This window comes from Macaca fascicularis, chromosome 2, assembly GCF_037993035.2.
Source record: "Macaca fascicularis isolate 582-1 chromosome 2, T2T-MFA8v1.1".
In the NCBI taxonomy this organism is placed as follows: Eukaryota; Metazoa; Chordata; class Mammalia; order Primates; family Cercopithecidae; genus Macaca; species Macaca fascicularis.
This window is the reverse complement of record NC_088376.1, coordinates 1,623,765-1,645,370: the sequence shown is the minus strand read 5'-3', so window position 1 is coordinate 1,645,370 and position 21,606 is coordinate 1,623,765. Positions and strand designations below refer to the sequence as shown.

General features: G+C 53.3%; 1 protein-coding gene and 1 long non-coding RNA gene across 2 annotated transcripts; one reads left to right on the top strand and one right to left on the bottom strand.

Moving 5' to 3' along the window:
* Positions 1 to 777: 777 nt before the first annotated feature.
* Positions 778 to 18,405, bottom strand: SLC51A (solute carrier family 51 member A). Its single transcript, XM_005545271.5, has 9 exons — positions 18,199 to 18,405; positions 17,123 to 17,217; positions 7,362 to 7,516; positions 6,720 to 6,793; positions 6,159 to 6,317; positions 5,510 to 5,621; positions 4,357 to 4,503; positions 1,670 to 1,775; positions 778 to 1,136 (listed from the first exon to the last, which is right to left on the bottom strand). Exons 1-9 carry the CDS (start codon positions 18,234 to 18,236, stop codon positions 1,000 to 1,002), a joined length of 1,023 nt encoding a protein of 340 aa, XP_005545328.1. The 5' UTR covers positions 18,237 to 18,405; the 3' UTR covers positions 778 to 999.
* On the top strand, positions 17,413 to 20,730 carry LOC141409596 (uncharacterized). The gene is made up of 2 exons (XR_012430530.1): positions 17,413 to 17,891; positions 19,495 to 20,730. It is a non-coding gene; the product is annotated as an uncharacterized lncRNA (long non-coding RNA).
* Positions 20,731 to 21,606: the final 876 nt, after the last annotated feature.

Below are 21,606 nucleotides of genomic sequence, written 5' to 3'. Positions count from 1 at the left end.
CAGACATGCGCCACCACGCCCAGCTAATTTTGTGTTTTTAGTAGAGACGGGGTTTCTCCATGTTGATTAGGCTGGTCTCGAATTCCTGACCTCAGGTGATCCACCCGCCTCGGCCTCCCAAAGTGCTGGGAATACAGGTGTGAGCCACCGCGCCTGGCCATATGCTGTGTTTTGACCTGTGTGGTGCATTTTATGGATTTGGGACTTTTACTTGGACTCTCGGTGCCTTTGCTTCCACACACTGATTCTCTCCTCAGAAATCAAGCTCCATGACCACAGCATCAGGAAATTCCTTTTGTAGCTTGTCACCGAAGACTCAAAAGCCATTGTCCCACAAAGCGAGGCTGACCCAGACCCCAGGGCCCCGTGGGGTTGGTGCTCTAGTAGCACATCTGTCAGGGAAAGGTCACCTTCCGTCTTCTCCAGAGGCTCCTGGCTTCTTCAAGACTTTGGGCTGGTACTATTTGCCTCACCAAGTTCTCCTTTTCTTATACCAGACACAATACTATATACTCTTCTTTTCATCTGCTTTAGGAAAGCTCAGTAAACTTTCTTTTATTTTTTTTCCAGAGACAGGGTCTGGCTGTATCACCCAGGCTGGAGTGTACGGCACAACCTTCGCTCACTTCAGCCTCAACCTCCTGGGCTCAAGTGATCCCCCGCCTCAGGCTCCCAAAGTGCTGGGATAGCAGGCATGAGCTGCCACACCCAGCCAGCAATATACAACCCTGAAGGGCTAATAGTGACATGGACAGAGGCAGTGGGCCCAGTTACACATTTTCAGACGTCATCTTGTTTATTACAAAACTTAAAACACCTTCCCCAGGCAAGATACAATTTTATCCTACACATTGTTCACCTTCATCTGTAGAGTCAAATGTCATCTGCCAGCTTGTGTTGACAAGCGGAATGCTTTCCGTTTGGTCAAGGTTGAGGGACGGTACAGAAATCTTATATTCTAATGAGTACAGCATCCTTTCACCATCCAAGCCATCCACCTTAGGCTTGGAGGTTCAAGTCCGGGTCTAGAGAAGAGAAAGTTTCGTACCCAACCTTGTGGTCTTTCCTTCGGTAGTACATTCGTGTCAGCACGGTCATGAGGAAGGTCTCCAGGATGAGGAGGTGGCAGTTCATCACTGCAGTGTGGGGGGAAATACAGGGTAGGTTATGCTGAGTCACAGAGGTGGTATTTTACTAGCAGCCCTGGCAGAGGAGTGGAGCAACACTGTCTCCAGTTGATCCCCAAACTAGGACTTAGGGATACAAAATTGTCATAAATAACATCGGGTTAATGGTAGAGCCAGAACCAGAACTTGGCTGTCTGCTTCTGTGCTGTGAGGCTAGCATTAAAGTCCATTTCTTCTGTGTTCCATCAACATGGGCTTCTGTTTTTTAACCACACCCATTCCTCCCCCGGGAGCTGAGGACTGAACCCATGGCTTCCTGGGTTGGCCCTCAGGGCTGGCCTCAAGCTGGGGGGTTTCCCTTCTCTTCTGTGTGATCAGAGAGGTCATCCTTTCCTCAAAGCCATTGTTGGCATTTCCCGGAGATCCCCTCTGAACACTGAGCAGAAGTCAGGCCGGCCTAATGTCTGTTCTGAGGCCCTTTCTTTCCTGACTCTCCCCGTCTCATCCATCCCACGATGGGATAGGAGCCTTCACGTGCTCACCTTGAGACCTGGTTTTAGAGGAAAAGGGAGGCGAACACGCAATCTGCCCGCCGTTGGCCAAGACTGAGAAGATGGCGGGCTGTAGGGCAGTCAGGATGAGGAGAACCTGCGGAACATAAAAGAGAGGCAAGGGTGGGCTAGGCCTGCTCTCACGGCACAGAGCGCAGCCAGCCCACTGCTGGGCCTTGCCCTTCCACGGGCAGGTTCCACCCACCACCAGATCTGTGCAGTCACAGAGGCTTGAGGCTGTCACTTCATTAAAAATCTGTGGGATTTTCATCTTCAGGCAAATGACGTTCTCATTTTCTACCCAATATTTTATTAGAGTTTCTGACAAGATACAAGAACTCATTTTTAATTCCCTTTCTCAGCCTTGGCTACCAGTGAGCACTTACTGGATAAAAAGATGGGTGATTAGAGAAGTCATTCCATCTAGCTCACGTGCCTGAGGTCCCTGTTCTAGAATAATGGACAATTCACCATGGAAATGCCCTTTGAAAACTCTGCCATGCCAGGGACTGCAGGGAGAGGGCACTGGGGAATGTGTTTAATGGGTGCCGGGTTTCATCTGGGGAAATTTCAGTTCTGGAGATGGATGGTGGTAATGGTAGTGCAACGATGTGAATGTACTTAATGCCACAGACCTTACACTTCAAAATCATTAACAGGGCAAATCTTACCAAGATTTCACCACAATAAAGAAAGAAGGCGAAAGCTGAGAAGAAGAAGAGGAGGATCGCTGTCCAGCGGCCCTGGAAGCACGGTCTGTCTTAGTACTGCCCTCCCTGAGTACACTGTGTGCAAGACTCAGCTGCTTCGAGGCTGGCGTGGCTCGCCCAGGCTGCCCCACATTAACCATGGGCAGGCTCGGCCATCACAGGGCTTTTATCTTTCGGCCTGCTCTCAAGTACATCTGGGACCCAGAACCTTTCTGCCCCTTCAATCCCTGACTCGTTCCGGGGACTTCTCTCTCTGTTCCCATAGCCTCTTCCATTCTACCTACTTTGTGCCTGGAAGTTCACATTTCGGAGGCATCTGCATAGATCAAATGAGAATGTATGTGAATTCACTCTGTTAACTGTAGGGCAGTCATTATGCCTTGGGAGTAGAAGACCAGCAAGGAGACAGGATGGAGAGAGGAGGAGACCAAGACTGGGCTAGAAGTCATTGCATTTGGTGGAAAAGTCATCTTTGGGGTTAGAGAATGCAGCGCGTAGAAGGCGGGCAAACATGCCTTTGAGAGAATTTTCAGAAGCGGTGTGAAGATGAAGGTCAGGGTAAGGAGAAGACAGGTGTGTGCAGGAGTCAGACACACCTGGGTGTAAATTCTAGCCCCATCCCGTATGTGCCTTTGAGCAAGAACATCTCGAGGTCTGTTTCTTCCTTTGTGAAATGGGAATAATAATGACTCCTAGGGTTGTGAAAATTTAAGTGCAATGTGTGAAAGTGCCTCGCAGGTGGTGTGGGTAGTTCCTGTAGCTATGCTAGTGCTGCTGCTGGTGTTGATGGATTATAGGATTTTAGGAAGTCATAGGTAGAAAAGGAAAGGAAGAAGCAAGGGTAGACAAATTTAAGGTTTGTTAACATACGTGTTATAGGTGAAATTGTGTCCCCCAAAAAGCTATGTTGAAGTCTTGCCCCCAAGTACTTGTGACCTTGTTTAAGAACAGTTTGTTTCACATGTAATTGGTTGAGATGAGGTCGTAGTGGAATAGGGTAGGCCCTTAATCCAATTTGACTTGTGTCCTAAAAATAGACGAGACAGGCGGGTGCAGTGGCTCACGCCTGTAATCCCAACACTTTGGGAGGCCAAGGCGGGTGGATCACCTGGGGTCAGGAGTGTGAGACCAGCCTGGCCAACATAAGAAACCCTGTCTCTACTAAAAATACAAAATTCGCTGGGTGTGGTGGTGCGCGCCTGTAATCCCAGCTCCTCGGGACGCTGAGGCAGCAGAATTGCCCAACCCAAGATCGCACTCCTGCACTCCAGCCTGGGCAACAGAGCAAGATTCCGGATTCCGTTTCCAAAAAAAAAGAAGACACACAGAAACACATGGGGAGAATGTCATCAGACAATGGAGGCAAAAACTGGAGCGACACAAATGCTGGTCAAGGGTCGCCCAGGACTCTGCTGGAAACCACCGGAAACAGAGGCTGGAGACCCCCGCAGGGCTCAAAGGGAGCCCCAGGACTCCGCTGGGAACCACCGGAAACAAGAGAGGCTGGAGACCCCCGCAGGGCTCAAAGGGAGCCCCAGGACTCCGCTGGGAACCACCGGAAACAAGAGAGGCTGGAGACCCCCGCAGGGCTCAAAGGGAGCCCCAGGACTCCGCTGGGAACCACCGGAGACAGGAGAGGCTGGAGACCCCCGCAGGGCTCAAAGGGAGCACGGCCCTGCGGGCTCCTTGGCTGTGGGCTTCTAGCCTGCAGCACATGAGACAAGACGTGCCTGTTGTTTCAAGCCATCTGGTTTGTGGTATTTTGTCATGGCAGCCCTGGGAAACAATTCCAGCACAGAAAGACAAAAAGCAGGAAGCACAGGAAGCATTTTCCAAACCTCTTGGGAGATCTGAGACTTATGAAAAAAATGTCTGGGCCCACTTTTAGCCTTTGTTGGTCTCACCTCCTAACCCCAACCATTTGTAGGTCTGTTATGAAACATCTTTTCTCCCCCAGGGCGTAGTTACCTGGAACAGAGCAAATTTGGCTCCCATGCTCTGCTCACCCAGGTGTAGCCTGGCTTGCCGGGAAAGGATGCCCAGGGTCCAGAGAGCCAGCAGTGTGGACACGCCGAGGAAAGTGTTGATCCACAGAGCTGTGCTTGTCTCAGAAATCTGGTGGCAACAGAAAGTAGTCAGGCAGGCAAGATTTCTCTCCCTCTCTCTTTCTTTTTAAGAGATGGTGTCACTCTGTCACCGAGCTGATTGCAGTGGCGCAATCATAGCTCACTGCAGCGTCACATTCCTGGCTCCAGCGGTCCACTAGCCTCAGGCTCCTGAGTAGCTGGGACTACAGGTGCACACCACCTCCCAGCTAATTTGTTTTGTTTTTTTAAAATAATAGAGATGGGCCAGGCGTGGTGGCTCACGCCTATAATCCCAGCACTTTGGGAGGCAGAGGCGGGCGGATCACCTGAGCTTAGGAGATCGAGGTCATCCTGACTAACACGGTGAAACCTCGTCTCTACTAAAAATACAAAATGAGCCGGGCATGGTGGCACATGCCTGTAATCCTAGCTACTCGGAAGGCTGAGGCAGAATTGCTTGAACCTGGGAGGTGGAGGTTGCAGTGAGCTGGGATTGTGCTATTGCACTCCAGCCTGGGCAACAGAAGAGAAACTCTGTCTCAAAAAAAAAAAAAAAAAGAGAGAGAGATGGGATCTCACTATGTTGCCCAAGCTGGTCTCAAACTCCTGGCTTCAAGTGATCCTCCCGCCTCAGCCTCCCAAAGTGCTGGGATTACAGGTGTGAACCACCGCGCCCAGTCTAATTTTAGAAAAAGGGGCTCGCTATATTGCCCAGGCTGGTCTTGAACTCCCACTCTTGAGCAGTCCTCCCACCTCGGCCTCGTGAGCCATTGGGATTACAGGCATGTGTCACGGCACCTGGTGCTTCCTTCGATCTCTCCTCTCCCATGGCGGGAAAGGTAATGAGCAAAGCCCCAGAGCCTGGGCCTACTGCAGTTCTTTGCTCTCCCTGGCAGAGTCCCTGAGCCTCTGTGTTCCCACAGCCACCCTTTTCTGGGGCCCTCTGTCAAGGGGTGTTGGCTCTGGCTGTTCCTTTTAGAACACAAAGGTGCTAAATGAGTCTTGGGCTGTGCTGGCCCTTCCTCCCGGCTTACGTCTGCCGGGTCATAGATGCCGTCGGGGATGAGAAACAGGCCCACCAGGCTCAGCGTTATCTTCAGGAAGGCGTATTGGAAAGGACCCAGCATCAGCAGCTGAAGCTTCTTCCTGCGTGGGGAAGAGGGTGAGGAACACAGGCCACAAACCAGCTGTCCCAGGAAGACCCCCCGCTCCTCACTGGGCTCCTGCGCCGAGGCTTGGCTGCCACCATAAACACCAGCCAGGTTAAGTGGGTGGGGACGGAGGAAAAAACCAGAATGTTGAGAGTGCTGGGAACCCTCTTAGTCTCCCGCTCACCTCCAGACCGGAATGCTGTCTTTGGAGCGAGGTCTGGGAGTGTGACCTCAACCTCATTCACCAAAGTGGGCAGAAGGGGCAAGCAAGCAAATGGCCCCAAGTCCAGTTTTCTCTGTGTGGCTAAGGCTTGCAGGGTGCAGTGAAGTTCAGTGATGAGAATTTAGGACCTCTCTTTCCTCTGCTCCCCTGTCCCCTGAGGTTGGTGCCCCTGAGTCCTGGCTGTGGGATGCCCACCTTTCCGTCACTGGCTTTGGCCCATTCACGCCGAATTCCCAGAGCCTTGAAGAGGGCTAGGGGGTCAGCAGAAGCTCCCCAGCTCCTGGAGGAGGCACCTTGGCCCTGCCTCACCTGGTGAGCAGCAGCCGCGGACAGCAGGGGCAGCAGCAGCAGCAGGGGCCTGTGTGGACCATCATCGGGGTGTCCCTCAGCGTCCTCAGCACTGCCTCCTTCCCCCCAAAGCCTTCCACCATGACCAGCATCAGCAGGTAAAAGCACACGGCATAAAACCTGGGGTGGGGAGAGAAGGGGGCCTATGAGGTGGGGGCACGCTGCAGGGACACCCCTTTGCTGCCAGAGGGAAAGACGGCAGGGACAGGCGGGGCTCACCGAGGGGAAGAGGTAGGGCTGGGCATTCTGGGTGTGTTCCCCAAGAGGAGCAAGGGAGAGGAGACGGGACAGGACTGGGAGAAGCGGAATTTCAGACTGTGGGAGCAAAGGGCTGGCTGAGGAATGTGCCAGATGTGAAAGCGAGGCATTCCCTGAGCAGAACCAGGAGTGCAAGATCCCCGAACTAGCACAGTTTGGGAAGGGCCAGACTCAAGGTCAGCTGGGATCAAGGACACGGACTCCAGAGTCCTGGTGAGCGGGAGCAGAGGGGCCCTCGGAGGGGGAGTGAGGCAGGACACTCACGAGGCGATGGCCATTTCCACCAGAAACAGGGAACGAGGGATCCAGAGACCAAAGCAGCAGAATACAGCCACCACCTGTTGAGAAGGGGCAGGAGCAGGTGAGGGCGGGAGGGAGCCCGCTGAGGCTCCTGAAACCTTTTGTGGCACCGGCACAGAAGGCAAAACCTGTACATTTAGGCAGCGTTCCTTAAACGTTGCCAGCCGGAAGAAGGACTAATTAAATCAAGCAAACCAAGGACCTGTGTAATGGCTGTGGGAGGGCGTTTCAAACGCCTCGACATAAGGATGGAGCTGAGTGTGACCCTGTGGAATGAGACTTCCCCACACAGGAACCACGGCCTGCCTCTACAGGAAGGAAGCGCTTTTAATAGCAATACTGTGGCAGGGAGCAGTGAGTGAGGCCGCTGGTGGGCTGAGCAGGTCTCCGGCTGTCTCCGCAGCCCTTAGAATTAAAACACTGCATCCCACAGCCTTGCAAGCGGAGGATCCTTACTGCAAGGGGAGGTCGGATTGCAAACCTCGGCCCTCAGCGGGTAGTGGCAGGGAAGTCTTCGCTGAAGTGAGTTGCTGAGTTTAGAGGAATTCTCACGGTGGTCTCTGCCTTCGTCTCAGTTCTCCCCCAAGGGCAGCCCCAGGGCCTCACCGTGGGTGCTGAGCTATTCCAGAGCAGAGACCGCCTCTTGATGGGGCAGCGGGTGTTCTTGTACAGGTAGACGGCATCCTCCAGGAAGATGGCAATGGAGCCCAGCACCAGCAAGGTCATGATGCTGGTGAGGGCAAGTTCCACAGGGCCCAGGGCTAGAGGAGGAGAAGGCAGAGAGCTGACGACCGGGACGGAGCGGGAGAAGGTGTGGGCTTGTTCCCTCGGATCCAAGTGGCCTTACTGGATCTAGGCTCTCACCCGTGCACAGGAATGATGATTTTTTAGACTTTTTTTTTTTAGATGGAGACTTGCTGTGTCACCCAGGCTGGAGTGCAGTGGTGCAAAATTGGCTCGCCGCAACCTCCGCCTCCCAGGTTTAAGCAATTCTCCTGCCTCAGCCTGCCAAGTAGCTGGGGTTGCAGATGCCCACCACTACACCCGGCTAATTTTTGTATTTTTAGTAGAGATGGTTTTCTCCATGTTGGCCAGGATGGTCCCGAACTCCTGACCTCAAGTGATCCACTCGCCTTGGCCCCACAAAGTGCTGGGATTACAGGCCTGAGCCCCCGTGCCTGACCCCAATTCACTTTTCTATCTCCAGTGCCAGGTGTTACACTAGCAAATGTAGATCAATTAACATAATTGAAGCAGAATGTGATTATGGGACATTCTGGAGCTGTTTAAGTTGATTTCACCATCATTATATGGTGAAGCCAAGACATCAGGAGGCTACTTTCTTGTGGGGAGGACAGGGCCTCACTCTGCCACCCAGATTGGAGGGCAGTGGTGCAATCGTAGCTCACTGCAACCTTGACCTTCTGGGTTCAAACCATCCTCCAACCTCAGCCTCCCAAGTAGCCTGGGACTACAGGCGTGCACCACCACCACGGCCGGCTAATTTGTATGATTTTCTGTAGAGACGGGGTCTCACTACGTTGCCCAGACTGGTCTCAAACTCCTGGGCTTAAGCAGTCCTCCCACCTTGGCCTCCCAAAGTGCTGGGATTACAGGTGTGACCCACCACACTAGACCAGGGGGAACTTCAACAAAAGAGAAATGGATACAAATAAAAACCCCAAGGACACCTGACCCAAGCCGGCCTCATGCTTGGTCTTACATGAAATATAGTCCATTGGTTCTCAAACTTTCATGGATATTGCAATCATTTTGGGAGTTGTTAAAAAGCAGCTAGCTGGCCGGGCGCGGTGGCTCACGCCTGTAATCCCAGCACTCAGGGAGGCCGGGCGCGGTGGCTCACACCTGTGGTCCCAGCACTTCGGGAAGCTGAGGTGGGCAGATCACTTGAGGCCGGGAGTCCAAGACAAGCCTGGCCAACACAGCAAAACCCCACCTCTACTAAAAACACAGAAATTAGCTGGGTGTGGTGCTGCCAGCCTGTGGTCCCAGCTACTCGGGGAGAGGTGGAGGCTGCAGTGAGCCAAGGTCACACCACTGCCCTCCAGCCCAGGTGACAGAGCAAGACCCTGTTTCAAACAAACAAACAAAAAATAACAAGAAGAGGAAAATGTCTATAATACTGAAAAAAGTTAGCAATGTTTATGTTTGGGTGATGGGACTACGGATGATTTGTGTCTTCTTTTCTATCTTCTTACTTTTTTCTATCTTTTCTGAGTATTCTTTTTTTTTTTTAAACAACTTAAATTTATTTTCTCACCGTTTTGGAGGCAAGAAGTTCAAGATCAAGGTGTCAGCAGGTTTGATTTCTCCTGAGGCCTCTCTGCTCCACTTGCAGACAACTCCCCTCCCCTCCCCCCTCCCCTCCTCCCTCCCCTCCTCTCCCCTCCTCCCTCCCCTCCTCTCCCCTCCCCCTTCCCCCCTCTCCCCTCCTCCCTCCCCTCCTCTCCCCTCCCCCTCCCCTCCTCTCCCCTCCCCCTTCCCCCCCTCTCCCCTCCCCCCTCCCCCCTCCCCTCCTCCCTCACCTCTCCTCCCCCTCCCCTCTCTTCCCCCCTCCCTTCCTCCCTCCCCTCCCTCCTCCCTTCCTCCCTCCCCTCCCTTCCTCCCTCCCCTCCCTTCCTCCCTTCCTCCCTCCTCTCCCCTCCCTCCTCCCTTCCTCCCTCTCCTCCCCTTCTTTTCTTTCTTTCAACGAAGTTTCACTCTTGTCACCCAGGCTGGAGTGCAGTGGCCTGATCTCAGCTTACTGCACCCTCCACCTCCCAGGTTTAAGTGATTCTCCTGCCTCAGCCTTGCAAGTAGCTGGGACTACAGGCACCTGCCCAGCTAGTGGAGACAGTTTTCGCCACGTTGGCCAGGCTGGTCTTGATCTCCTGACCTCAACTGGTCTGCCCGCCTCGGCCTCCCAAAGTGCTGCGATCACAGGCATGAGCCTCCGCGCCCGGCCTAAACATTAACTAATAAACCATCACAGAGAAAGCCCATTGCTAACTGGGATCACAGGCGTGAGCCTCCACGCCCGGCCGACACCCATGTTTTTACTGTGTCCTCACACGGCCTTTTCTCCGTGTGTGAAAATCCCTAGTGTCTTTCTTTTGCAATTATTCTATAATGAATATGTATCTTATAACAAAAATAAACCTTTTTCTGGAAAACATATTTTTCCAAATATACAATGATGTGAAAAATTTATTTCGTGTCATGTTTACAAAAACAGAACATAAAATTATAGGAATAATATGATTTCTACAAACGTTAAATAAAAGCATAGAGAAAGGGCCAGGATTACAGGGCTCATGCCCTGTAATCTCAGCACTTTGGGAGGCCGAGGCGGGTGGATCACCTGAGGTCAGGAGTTCAAGACCAGCCTGGCCAACATGGTGGAACCCCATCTCTACCAAAAATACAAAATTAGCCAGGCGTGGTGGCGGGTGCCTGTAATCCCAGCTACTCTGAGAGGCTGAGGCAGAAGAATTGCTTGAATTGGGAGGTGGAAGTTGCAGTGAGCTGAGATCACACCACTGCACTTCAGCCTGGGCAACAGAGCCAGACTGTCTCAAAAAAAAAAAAAAAAGGAAATTACACTAAGATATTTGCCGTGCCTGTCTCTGGGTGAGATTGTAGATGCTTTTTTCTCTTTTTTTTTTTTTTTTTTTTTTTTTTTTGAGACGGAGTCTCGCTCTGTCGCCCAGGCTGGAGTGCAGTGGCCGGATCTCAGCTCACTGCAAGCTCCGCCTCCCGGGTTTACGCCATTCTCCTGCCTCAGCCTCCCGAGTAGCTGGGACTATAGGCGCCCACCACCTCGCCCGGCTAGTTTTTTGTATTTTTTAGTAGAGACGGGGTTTCACTGTGTTAGCCAGGATGGTCTCGATCTCCTGACCTCGTGATCTGCCCGTCTCGGCCTCCCAAAGTGCTGGGATTACAGGCTTGAGCCACCGCGCCCGGCCTGCTTTTTTCTCTTTTTACTGTTCCGTATTTTCTTTTTTTGTTAAACTAAACCTGAATGATTTTTATAATAGGAATGTTTAATTTAAAAAAATTCAGACAATAGGCAAAGTCCAGACAGGAAAAAGCCAAAATTAATGCAGGTGGTTTTCCAAAACCAACGTTCCATGGTTGGGAAAGCAGGGCCATTGCTAGAGCCTCTCTTACCCCAGCCCCGTGTGCTCATCAGCTCTTGGAGAGCGTAAAAACTGCCCTTCACACACCCACCAACTCAGTCTTTCCCAGTCCTCATTTCCCTAACTGCCCCCTGCTCCGTGAAAACCTCCATTGCGGTGACGTTTCGTCCTCCTTCCGCCCACATCAGGGCTGTTTGTATTTACATAGCTGTTTACTCGCTTACTGCCGGTTCTCCACCTTGTGGTGCAAACTCCACGGAGGCAGGGACCTTGTCAAGCTTGTGCTGTTCTCAAACGCCTGGAGCAGTAACTCCTCTGTAACTATTTGTTGAATGAAAGCAATAGCCTGTGAGAATTCCTGTCATCATCCCCATTTTATAGACTTTTTCAGGAAACGAGGCTCAGAGAAGGAAGCACCTCGCCCAGGGTCACACGACCTGGAAGTGAAGGAGCGGAGATTGAAGCACAGGGAAAGCCCACACTCCTATTAACCATGACACACAGTGACTCCAGGTGTGTGTACTCGTGGATGTGGGAGAGATTTTCAAGGCAACCTGGGGGGGCTGTTCCATTTATGAAGGTGAGGGTGGGGCAGATTCTGACTGTTCAACACAAAAGGTTTTGCAGTGTCTTCTAACTGTCGCCTTTGGTACTCTAATTAGGAAAGGAGGCCGGGCGCGGTGGCTCAAGCCTGTAATCCCAGCACTTTGGGAGGCCGCGGATCACGAGGTCAGGAGATCGAGACCATCCTGGCTAACACGGTGAAACCCCGTCTCTACTAAAAAATACAAAAAACTAGCCGGGCGAGGTGGCGGGCGCCTGTAGTCCCAACTACTCGGGAGGCTGAGGCAGGAGAATGGCGGGAACCCGGGAGGCGGAGCTTGCAGTGAGCTGAGATCCCGCCACTGCACTCCAGCCTGGGCGGCAGAGCGAGACTCCGTCTCAAAAAAAAAAAAAAAAAAAAAAAAGGAAAGGAAAAGTTCCTTAGCATCCATAGTCCGATACTGGGCCTGCCCATCAAACCATCTTCTTAGGAGATGGCAGGAGATAGCAGGAGATAACCTCTTCTTTTCTGGTTGAACTCAATTTCCCCCAAAGTGCATCTAAATGGATACTATGGGACAAAAGTATTCCACGGCTGAAGAATTTTTGGAAATGCATTAAAGTTAAATATGATGATTCCCGCAGAGCATAATGAAATTTTTAATCTGCTAATTTACATTGTAAATTTCCAAAAGGAGGGTCTAGAATGCACCTTTTACAAAACTTAACTTTTTTTTTTGAGATGGAGTCTCACTCTGTCGCCAGGCTGGGGTGCAGTGGTGTGATCTCAGCTCACTGCCACCTCCGCCTCGTGGATTCAAGCAATTCTCCTGCCTCCGCCTCCCAAGTAGCTGGGATTACAGGTAACCACCACCATGCCCAGCTAATTTTTGTATTTTAAGTAGAGATAGGGGTTCACCATGTTGGGCAGGCTGGTCTCGAACTCCTGACCTCACGTGATCCACCCGCCCTGGCCTCCCACAGTGCTGGGATTACAGGCGTGAGCCACCGCGCCTGGTCACAAAACTTAGCTTCCTACAGAACTCTGTTTCCATGAAGGACTCCGTGGGGTTAAGTTTCTGAGACTTTGGGAAATGCTTGTCTGGCTGACCATTTTGACTATAATCATACTTACAGCAACTATTAAATTTCCCACTGTCTCTAGAATAACAAAGATTACTTTTTAAAAGAATGAAAACAGGAACATTAAATAAAAATTTGAAAAAAGAATAATCACCTGTAATCCCCGCTTTCTAACCAAAAATTACTTCCATGATTGCGTATCTGCTTCCAGGAGGTTAGAAGCACAGTATGGGGTGTTGGAGTCAGACACTTGAGTTCAAAGTAAAATGCCACTTACCAATAGCTCTATGACCATAGACAGTTACTTATCCTCTCCTTAAGCTTCTTAGCAAAGCACCTGGCGTGTAGTATTTGTTCAATAAAAAGTAGCTTTAAGGCTGGGCACAGTGGTTCACACCTGTAATCCCAGCACTTTAGGAGGCTGAGGCAGGAGGATTGCTTGAGCTGGGGAGTTTGAGATCAGCCTGGGCAACAAAGTGAGACTGTGTCTCTACAAAAATTAATAGTTAGCCCAGGCATGGTGGTGTGTGCCTACAGTCCCAGCTACTCGAGAGGATGAGGTGGGAGGATCACTTGAGCCCAGAGATTGAGCTGCAGTGAGCCGTGATTAAAAAAAAAAAAATTGGCCGGGCGCGGTGGCTCAAGCCTGTAATCCCAGCACTTTGGGAGGCCGAGACAGGCGGATCACGAGGTCAGGGGATCGAGACCATCCTGGCTAACACAGTGAAACCCCGTCTCTACTAAAAAATACAAAAAACTGGCCGGGCGAGGTGGCGGGCACCTGTAGTCCCAGCTGCTTGGGAGGCTGAGGCAGGAGAATGGCGTAAACCCAGGAGGCGGAGCTTGCAGTGAGCTGAGATCTGGCCACTGCACTCGAGCCTGGGCGACAGAGCGAGACTCCATCTCAAAAAAAAAAAAAAAAAAAATTGATTCAATGGTTCTTCCAGAATAATAGCTTTCTCTCTCTCTCTCTTTATTTTTATTTTTTAAATTGAGACAGGGTTTCGGTCTGTTGCGAAGGCTGAGGCTGGTGGTACAATCATAGCTCACTGCAACCTCGACCTCCCGGGGTTGCAGCATGGCCCACCATGACTGCCTGAAATAGTTTTCTTAGCATTTAATTTTAAGTTCGAGACCAGCCTGGGTAACACGGGGAAACTCCATCTCTACAAAAAAACCACAAAAATTAGCCGGGCTTGGTGGCAAGTGCCTGTGGTCCCAGCTACTTGGGAGGCTGAGGTGGGAGGATTACCTGAGCCCAGCAGGTGGAGGGTTGGGGTGAGCCAAGCTCGCACCACTGCCCTCCAGTCTGGGTGACAGAGCAAGACCCTGTCTCAAAAAAAAAAAAAAAAAAAAAAAAGGAACAACAGAGTTTACGAATGAAGTGAGGAGGTTTTGCCACATCCTCCCAGAGGCACGTCTTCCTTCTCTGTCTGTGCCATCGCCATTGCCCAGAACTAGCACTTACACACCTAGGTCTTTACCAGATTGCCTGCTCTTTCTTTGAATTGCCTGTTTGCCACACTTCCTCTTCTTTCCCTGCCGCTGCCCTGCCTCAGACTGTTTTCCCGCATGCCAGGCCAGGGCAACAACCTCTCATATGCATCCCTGCCTATTTCCTGCTGTTGCTGAGATGGAGTCTTGTTCTGTCGCCCAGGCTGGAGTGCAGTGGCATGATCTCAGCTCACTGCAACCTCTGCCTACCGGGTTCAAGCAATTCTCCTGCCTCAGCCTCCCGAGTAGCTGGGACTACAGGCACCCGCCACCTCGCTTGGCTAATTTTTGTATTTTCAGTAGAGATGAGGTTTCACCATCTTGGCCAGGCTGATCTTGAACTCAACCTCAAATGATCCACCCGCGTCAGTCTCCCAAAGTGCTGGGATTACAGGCACGAGCCACCGCGCCCGGCCATGTCCCTGCTTCTTAAGGCTCTTCCTCTGCTGTCCATCCTGATTACTAATTAATGGCTGTGAAGCACTGCTTTCATCCAGCCACTCCCAGTCTCCGAGCCCTCAGCAGCTCCTTCTCTCTGTGGGATAAAGTACAGCTCCTCTGCCAGCCCAGCAGGCATCAGGCCTCACCTCACCTGCCGAGCCCTCTCAATTGTCCCCGGTTCTTCCACCAGGATCCTTGAATCCTGCCAGGCCTCACTCCCCTGGGCCTGGGGCACCCCCGACTCATCCTCTCAGCTTCCCTGTCCCAGAGAGAGGGCCGCTGGCCAAATCCTCCCCACTCTGCCTGCAGCAAGGCTTGCTGGACTAGCAGACTCAGCATGGCCTGTTCTGAGCAGCCTTGGGGTTCCTATTTGCACATTTTGAAGGAAAGCAATGTGACAACCTTTTCATTGTGTGAGACAAGGTTTCTCAACCTGAGCGCTGTTGACACTTTGGCCCGAATAATCTTTTTTGTGGGGGCTCTTCCTGTGTACTGTAGGAGTTTAGCAGCTTTCCTGGCCTCTGACCATGAGGTGCCAGTAGCACCTTCCAGTGTGGCACGGGAACAGTCTCCGGACACTGCCACGTGTTCCCTGCGGGGAGAGCTGCTGTGTAAGGGAAGGCTTGTGCCGCCAGCTGCACTATCTGAACAGGAGGTTCCTGGAACTGGATGTAGCAGCCACCTGCTGCGCAAACCACAGAGTGGCCACCAGGCATCTCCGGACACTCTGGCAGTTGGCAGCCGCTCTGGTTCAGATAATCTGAAGTGAAGCCATACACAGCCCAAGGACACGCCCACATCTGCGTCGGAATGCAAACTGAGAGCTTCCTGTTGCCTGGGAAATGCATTAAATGTGCTACAGAGACATAGACCTCTAGCCAACATTTCACAGGTAGTCAATATGCAGCAGGAAAACAAAATAAAGTGCAGGCGTGAGCCACATTTTCTCTAAGCATGCTCGGGCCATGATTCTCAATGTTTTTGGTGTCCAGGGAATAAGCGGAGCCCCATCCTATGCCTTTCACTTTCTTTTTCTTTTCTTTTTTCTTTTTTTTTTTTTTTCTTTTTGGGACGTAGTCTCACTCACTGTCACCCAGGCTGGAGTGCAATGGCATGATGTCGGCTCACTGCAACCTCCACCTCCCGAGTTCAAGTGACTCTCCTGCCTCAGCCTCCTGAGTAGCTGGGACTACAGGTGCCCGCCACCACGCCCAGCTAATTTCTGTATTTTTAGTAGAGACGGGGGTTTCACCATGTTGGCCAGGCTGGTCTCGAACTCCTGACCTCAGGTGATCAGCTCACCTCGGCCTCCCAAAGTGCTGGGATCACAGGTGGGAGCCCACTGCGCCTGGCAGATGCTTTTCACTATTTTTTTTTTCCTGAGACGGAGTCTCGCTCTGTCACTCAGGCTGGAGTGCAGTGGTGCAATCTCAGCTCACTGCAACCTCCACCTCCCGGGTTCAAGAGATTCTCCTACCTCAGCCTCCCGAGTAGCTGGGATGACAGGTTCACTCTACCATGCTCGGCTAACTTTTGTATTTTTAGTAGTAGAGACAGGGTTTCACCATGTTGGCCAGGCGGGTCTCAAACTTCTGGCTTCAGGTGATCCGCCCACCTCAGCCTCCCAAAGTGCTGGGATTACAGGCGTGAGCCACCGCGCCCAGCCCAATGCCTTTCACTTTGAAAAGTAATTCAGTAACAGAATCTTGTTGGCCAACACTGAGAGGACGCTTTTGCAGGTTCACCTATTTTTTTTTTTTTTAATTATTGTTTTATTCGAAAAAGTGCTTCTTGCAAAAGGGAAGCTGCAAAACAGAGACCTCTGCAACAATTACTTGTTTTTTCTTAAAGTGAAAGAATGGGTGGGATCCGGGGGATCAAAGCGGTAGATGGACGACCAGGAGCACCCCCAAGTTATTTTCAGGAAACTGTGTCAAAATGCAAAGGTAAAATTTCCAGTCAAGGAATTCTTCCAACAACTGAACTTGAGCTCGTCTCGGGGATCCCCACACCCTCCCCTTCAGTGGAAAAGTGTGACTTATTATTGCAAACCAATTACTCCACTACAATAAACACATCTGTCTACCTGAAAGCTCTGGGGTGGAATGAGGCAAATACCCACAAACACACACACACCCAACAACAGAATGCCCCAGGGAGGAGAAGGGTTTTCAGAAAAGTCTGGATCCTTTTCAGAAAGGAGGCTGGATCGTAAAACAAATCCAGCTGGTTCACCTCTGTGAAGCGCGTCACCCACAGTAACCACCCTCTAGAATGCCATGCGTCCAGGGCGGATGCCATGCAGGCCTCCAGGAGACCCGATGGGGCCTGGACCACTTGGGCACCACCTTGAGTCCCCAGATGGCGCTGGGGTCTGAAAAAGCGCCCCAGGTCACAGTGCCCCAGTGTGAATGAGCTTTGGGGCCAGTTTTGTGGAGGCCCAACATGAGGGTTGCTCTCCAGAACCAGGCTCTCGTGCTGCCCTTTTGACCCCTGACTCCTTGAGGCATTGCCTTTCTCCAAGGCCTTAACCACGATGACGGACAGCGGGCCAGTTATTCTTCCCAGCTGCCCAGGTGGACCAGCTCAGGGCCGCCTCTCCCCAGCTCCACCCAGCAATCCTGGTTTCCCTCCTCTCAGTTCCCTCTGGCGAGGGTCCCCACTCACCTCTCAGGAGTTGGGCTGCTGTGGGTGGATGAGAGAAGCAGGCGGAGGGGACGCCATAATTGGTCTTCAGTACCTCCAGAAGATCTGCTGTGTATCTGGCGAGACACCAGCCTGTGCTCAGAACCGTGGGGGCTGGGGGAAGGGGGAGGGGTGCATCCTGGACCCTCAACCACTCCTGAGCGCAGGACTTTGTCTGTTGCCCTCAGGGTCTCTTTCTCTCTCTCTCTTCCCTCCCTCCCTCCCTCCTTTCCTTCCTTCCTTCCTTCCTTTTTTTTTTCTCTTTGAGACAGGGTCTTGCTGTGTTGCCCAGGCTGGAGTGCAGTGGTGTCTTGGCTCACACAAGCAGCCTTGACCTCCCGGGCTCAAGTGATCTATTCAGCCCCCGTCCCCATGGAGGAAGCTGGGACTACAGGCGCACGCCACCACACCCAACTAATTTTGTATATTTTTGGTAGAGACAGGATTTCGCCATGTTGCTCAGACACTAGTCTCGAACTCCTGGACTCAAACTGGAACTGGGCTTGAACTCCTGGACTCCTGCCTCAGCCTCCCAAAGTGCTGGGATTACAGGTGCCCGGCCTCAGGGCCGTTTTCTTAGAGGGAGTGGAGAACTGGCCCAGGCAGGGGAGTAAGACAAGCTGCCACCTAGCTGGGGCGTGCCTGGCTGCAGTGCCTGAAGAGCCCACCGTGGATTCTCTCCATGCTGGTCGGGCTGCAGCCCAGGGACTGGCCACTGACCAGAGAGGAAGAGCAGGATCCCAGAGGAAGGGTGAGTCCTTGCAGAGGGACGGCCCCCTGCTACTGAGGGGCGCTGCCACTTCCTCTGGGGATGCCTTCCACAGCCCCTGCTCTGGGATCTTTCTCTCCCCACGGTGGGGGGCAAGGCCAAGGCCCTGAAGTGTCACACCCTGGCCCAAACCCACGTTGTCCCTGAGGACCTAGGAACAGCAGCCCATTTTCAGTCCTGTCTCATTCTGAGTGCGGCAGCCAAAGGGCTCTGGGAGGGAGAGAGGACAGGAGGGGACAGGCGCCGCCGCCGCTTAGCAACTGGCCCAGGGCCCGCCGCCCTCACTTACCTGGGGTCCAGCTTTATCTGGGTCCTGCACGGCTCCATGCCGCTTTCTCTCCAGCAATCCCGCAGGCACCGCGGGTGAGACGGGCAGGCGGGGCGGCAGGTGTGGGCCCGGGCCGGGTGGGGGCCAGCGGAGTTCCAGAGTCTTCCCCTCTGCCGCTGTCCCTCCTTGAGCTTCCTGGGCCAACTTTTCTATCTCAGAGTTCACCCTGGAGGAATTTGATCCTCGAGGCTGGCGAAGTTCCCTGTGCCTGACTCATCCCTGCCCCCGGGCTGGTCCCTCCCACCTCCTGGACAGGCGCCTTTGTCCCTCCCACCTCCTGGACAGGCGCCTTTGTCCCTCCCACCTCCTGGACAGGCGCCTTTGTCCCTCCCACCTCCCGGACAGGCGCCTTTGTCCCTCCCACCTCCTGGACAGGCGCCTTTGTCCCTCCCACCTCCTGGACAGGCGCCTTTGTCCCTCCCACCTCCTGGACAGGCGCCTTTGTCCCTCCCACCTCCTGGACAGGCGCCTTTGTCCCTCCCACCTCCTGGACAGGCGCCTTTGTCCCTCCCACCTCCTGGACAGGCGCCTTTGTCCCTCCCACCTCCTGGACAGGCGCCTTTGTCCCTCCCACCTCCTGGACAGGCGCCTTTGTCCCTCCCACCTCCTGGACAGGCGCCTTTGTCCCTCCCACCTCCTGGACAGGCGCCTTTGTCCCTCCCACCTCCTGGACAGGCGCCTTTGTCCCTCCCACCTCCCGGACAGGCGCCTTTGTCCCTCCCACCTCCCGGACAGGCGCCTTTGGCCACCCCTTGCCCCTGGCCCGGCCCATCCTCTAGGAGTTTTGTGGCGAGGCCGCCCTGCCCTTCCAGGACCGTTCTGGGGTGGGGTGGGCTCGCCACAAACTCCTGCCCTGGGTGGGGGCGGGGACGAAGTCCTCACCGCGGTGCTCCCCGGTCAGATGCCCCCGAAGAACCTGCTGGAACTCAGGCTCCGGCACTCCGCAGTGGGGAGACTCAGGCTGAGTCCTCGGCTGTGTTTGGCGCCGTCCGCCTGATGTGCGGAAGGGAGGACAGGCTGGAAAAGCCAGATGAGGCCGGTGTGGGTTCCCGAACCCCAGTTCCTCACAGCGGGACGATGGGCTCAGCCAGCCGCACGCGGGGCCGGAAGATGCAGCCGAGTGGAGGCTGTGCCTGGGAGTCAGAGTTGCAGAGTGAGATTGCTGGGCATTTTGACAGGTCTTGAAAACCTGCTGAATTATAGGCTTGCAAACAATTTTATTGGTTGATAGCTTCCCTTTTCTCTCTCTCCAAACAGATTGAAATCTCTTTGAAGGCAGACACAGCATCTTGTACTGTGGTACGCTGGTACCTCTAGGTTCCTGGCACCGAAGCTGACACATACAAAGGGTTCCTTAGAATTTGGTTGCATAGTTGATGAAAGCACAAACCCAGAGCGGCAGCAGCATCCGTCAGCATGTCTGGGGTGCCAGGGGGCTTCGCTCATTTAGACTTTACCACCGCATTACAAGGGAAGTAGTATCCTTATTCCCATTTTACAGATAAGGAGGCTGAGGTCCAGAGAGGTTAAGAAACCAGGGTGGACAGAAAGCCATGGGGTGTGGAGAGCGGCCAAAAGGGCCTGGGGGAGGGGCTGTGTTGGGGCCTGGTGGAGATGGTAGGAAGTGAGAAGAGGGCCCGGAGGAGGGTGCAGAGGGTCAGTTCTGGGAAGGGACAAGGGGCTCCCTGTGCCGGGCTGGTGAGGCCATACAAGCAGGGAAGCGGTCCCTGATGCGGTACCCGGAGGACTCCCCACTCCTGTCCCCAAACACCTCAAAGTCTCTCCCAAGAGTCAAGCTGGGTCCTCCTCCAGTTTCCCCTCCTCCCAAAGTCCAGTTCCTGGGACAGGACGATGCCGTGAGGCCGGCGTCTCAGGGGCCAGCTGCCTCTAAGGTGGAGGTCAGGGGAGGAAGAGGCCGCCAAGGGCCCTGACCCCCAGAGGGTCACTGGCCTCAGCCCCACCCTGACAAAGAGGCAGACTGACTCAGCTTCCTCCCAGCATCTCTCCAGGAACGCTCGCCAGGTCATTTACCCTGAGCCCACTGGAGGCCTTGGGTTTAATTACCCAAAGCCCTGAACTTTAGACTTCCCAGAGCTGACAACAGGGCGCTGGGGATGTTCTTAGAAACTTCAACTTCAGGACACAGTGGGGAATGGCGGGAAAGGTGGAAGGGCAGGAGGGAGCCAGAGGGACGGAGGTTGGACTGAGACTGGTGCTTCCCCACCGGGCACCCCAGGAGAGACCGGCAGGGCGTCCGTGAGGGGAGGGGGCTTCTGCCCCACCCAAGGTCTCCAGGGGGCGTCTTCTGTACAGAGTGGCCCGGGATCCAACCAGTGGGAGGCCCTGCCTGGAGGCCGGCCCGTCCCCAGCTAAGGCTTGGTCAGAGAGGACGAGCTGTGGCGCCAGGGTCTTCTCTTGGCAGTTGAGGCCTGCCAGCTGTCAGAAACTGATGTTTTAGAACCATGAAGAATAAATCCTTCTGATTTCCCCTTCTTTGGCCTATTTTTTTCCCATGAAATTATATGAGAGCATCATCTGACGCTTACTGAGACAGAGGAGGGACTTGGCTCCCAACCCCACTAGTGCGTTCCTCCCCCCACCCTTTTTCTTTCTTCTTTTTTTTCTTACCTGCTCATCACAGGACAGTGAAAAAATTAAGATAAGCAGCATTTCACTATAAATCTTTTGCAAAATGCCATATCCACTGATCACAGGACCTTGAAAAAATGCAGATAGGCAGCATCCCGCTTTAAATCTTATGCTTCAGGGAGTGAACCCCATTGCCTCGGTGTGCACAAAACCAGAAGAACGACCATCTTTACCCTTGGCCTCATTACAAGACCAAAATCTCTGTCCCGGCGTGGGAGCTCACACCTGTAATCCCAGCACTTTGGGAGGCCGAAGCGGACGGATCACCTGAGGTCAGGCATTTGAGACCAGCCTGGCCAACAAGGTGAAACTCCGTATATACTAAAAATACAAACATTAGCTGGGTGCGGTGGCAGGCGCCTGTAATCCCAGCTACTCGGGAGGCTGAGGCAGGAGAATCGCTTGAACCTGGGAGGCGGAGGTTGCCGTGAGCCGAGATGGTGCCACCGGACTCCAGCCTGGGTGACAGAAAAAAAACAAAAACAAAAACAAAAGCCTCTGCCAGGGAGAGGCTTGCTCGTCGTGTTCTGATCCTGCGATGTACGTGTTACCACGACTCCTTGTCCCTGTGCGTTCTGCACGCCACTGCTGCAGGAACGCTCACCTACCTCCTGAATTACCGTGTCGCCCTCCTCAGGCCCACGACACCACAGTGCGCTCCTCTGGGGGCCAGCCGGAGAACTCTCCCTGCAGTGCTGTCTCCCCCGTGGTGGAACGAAA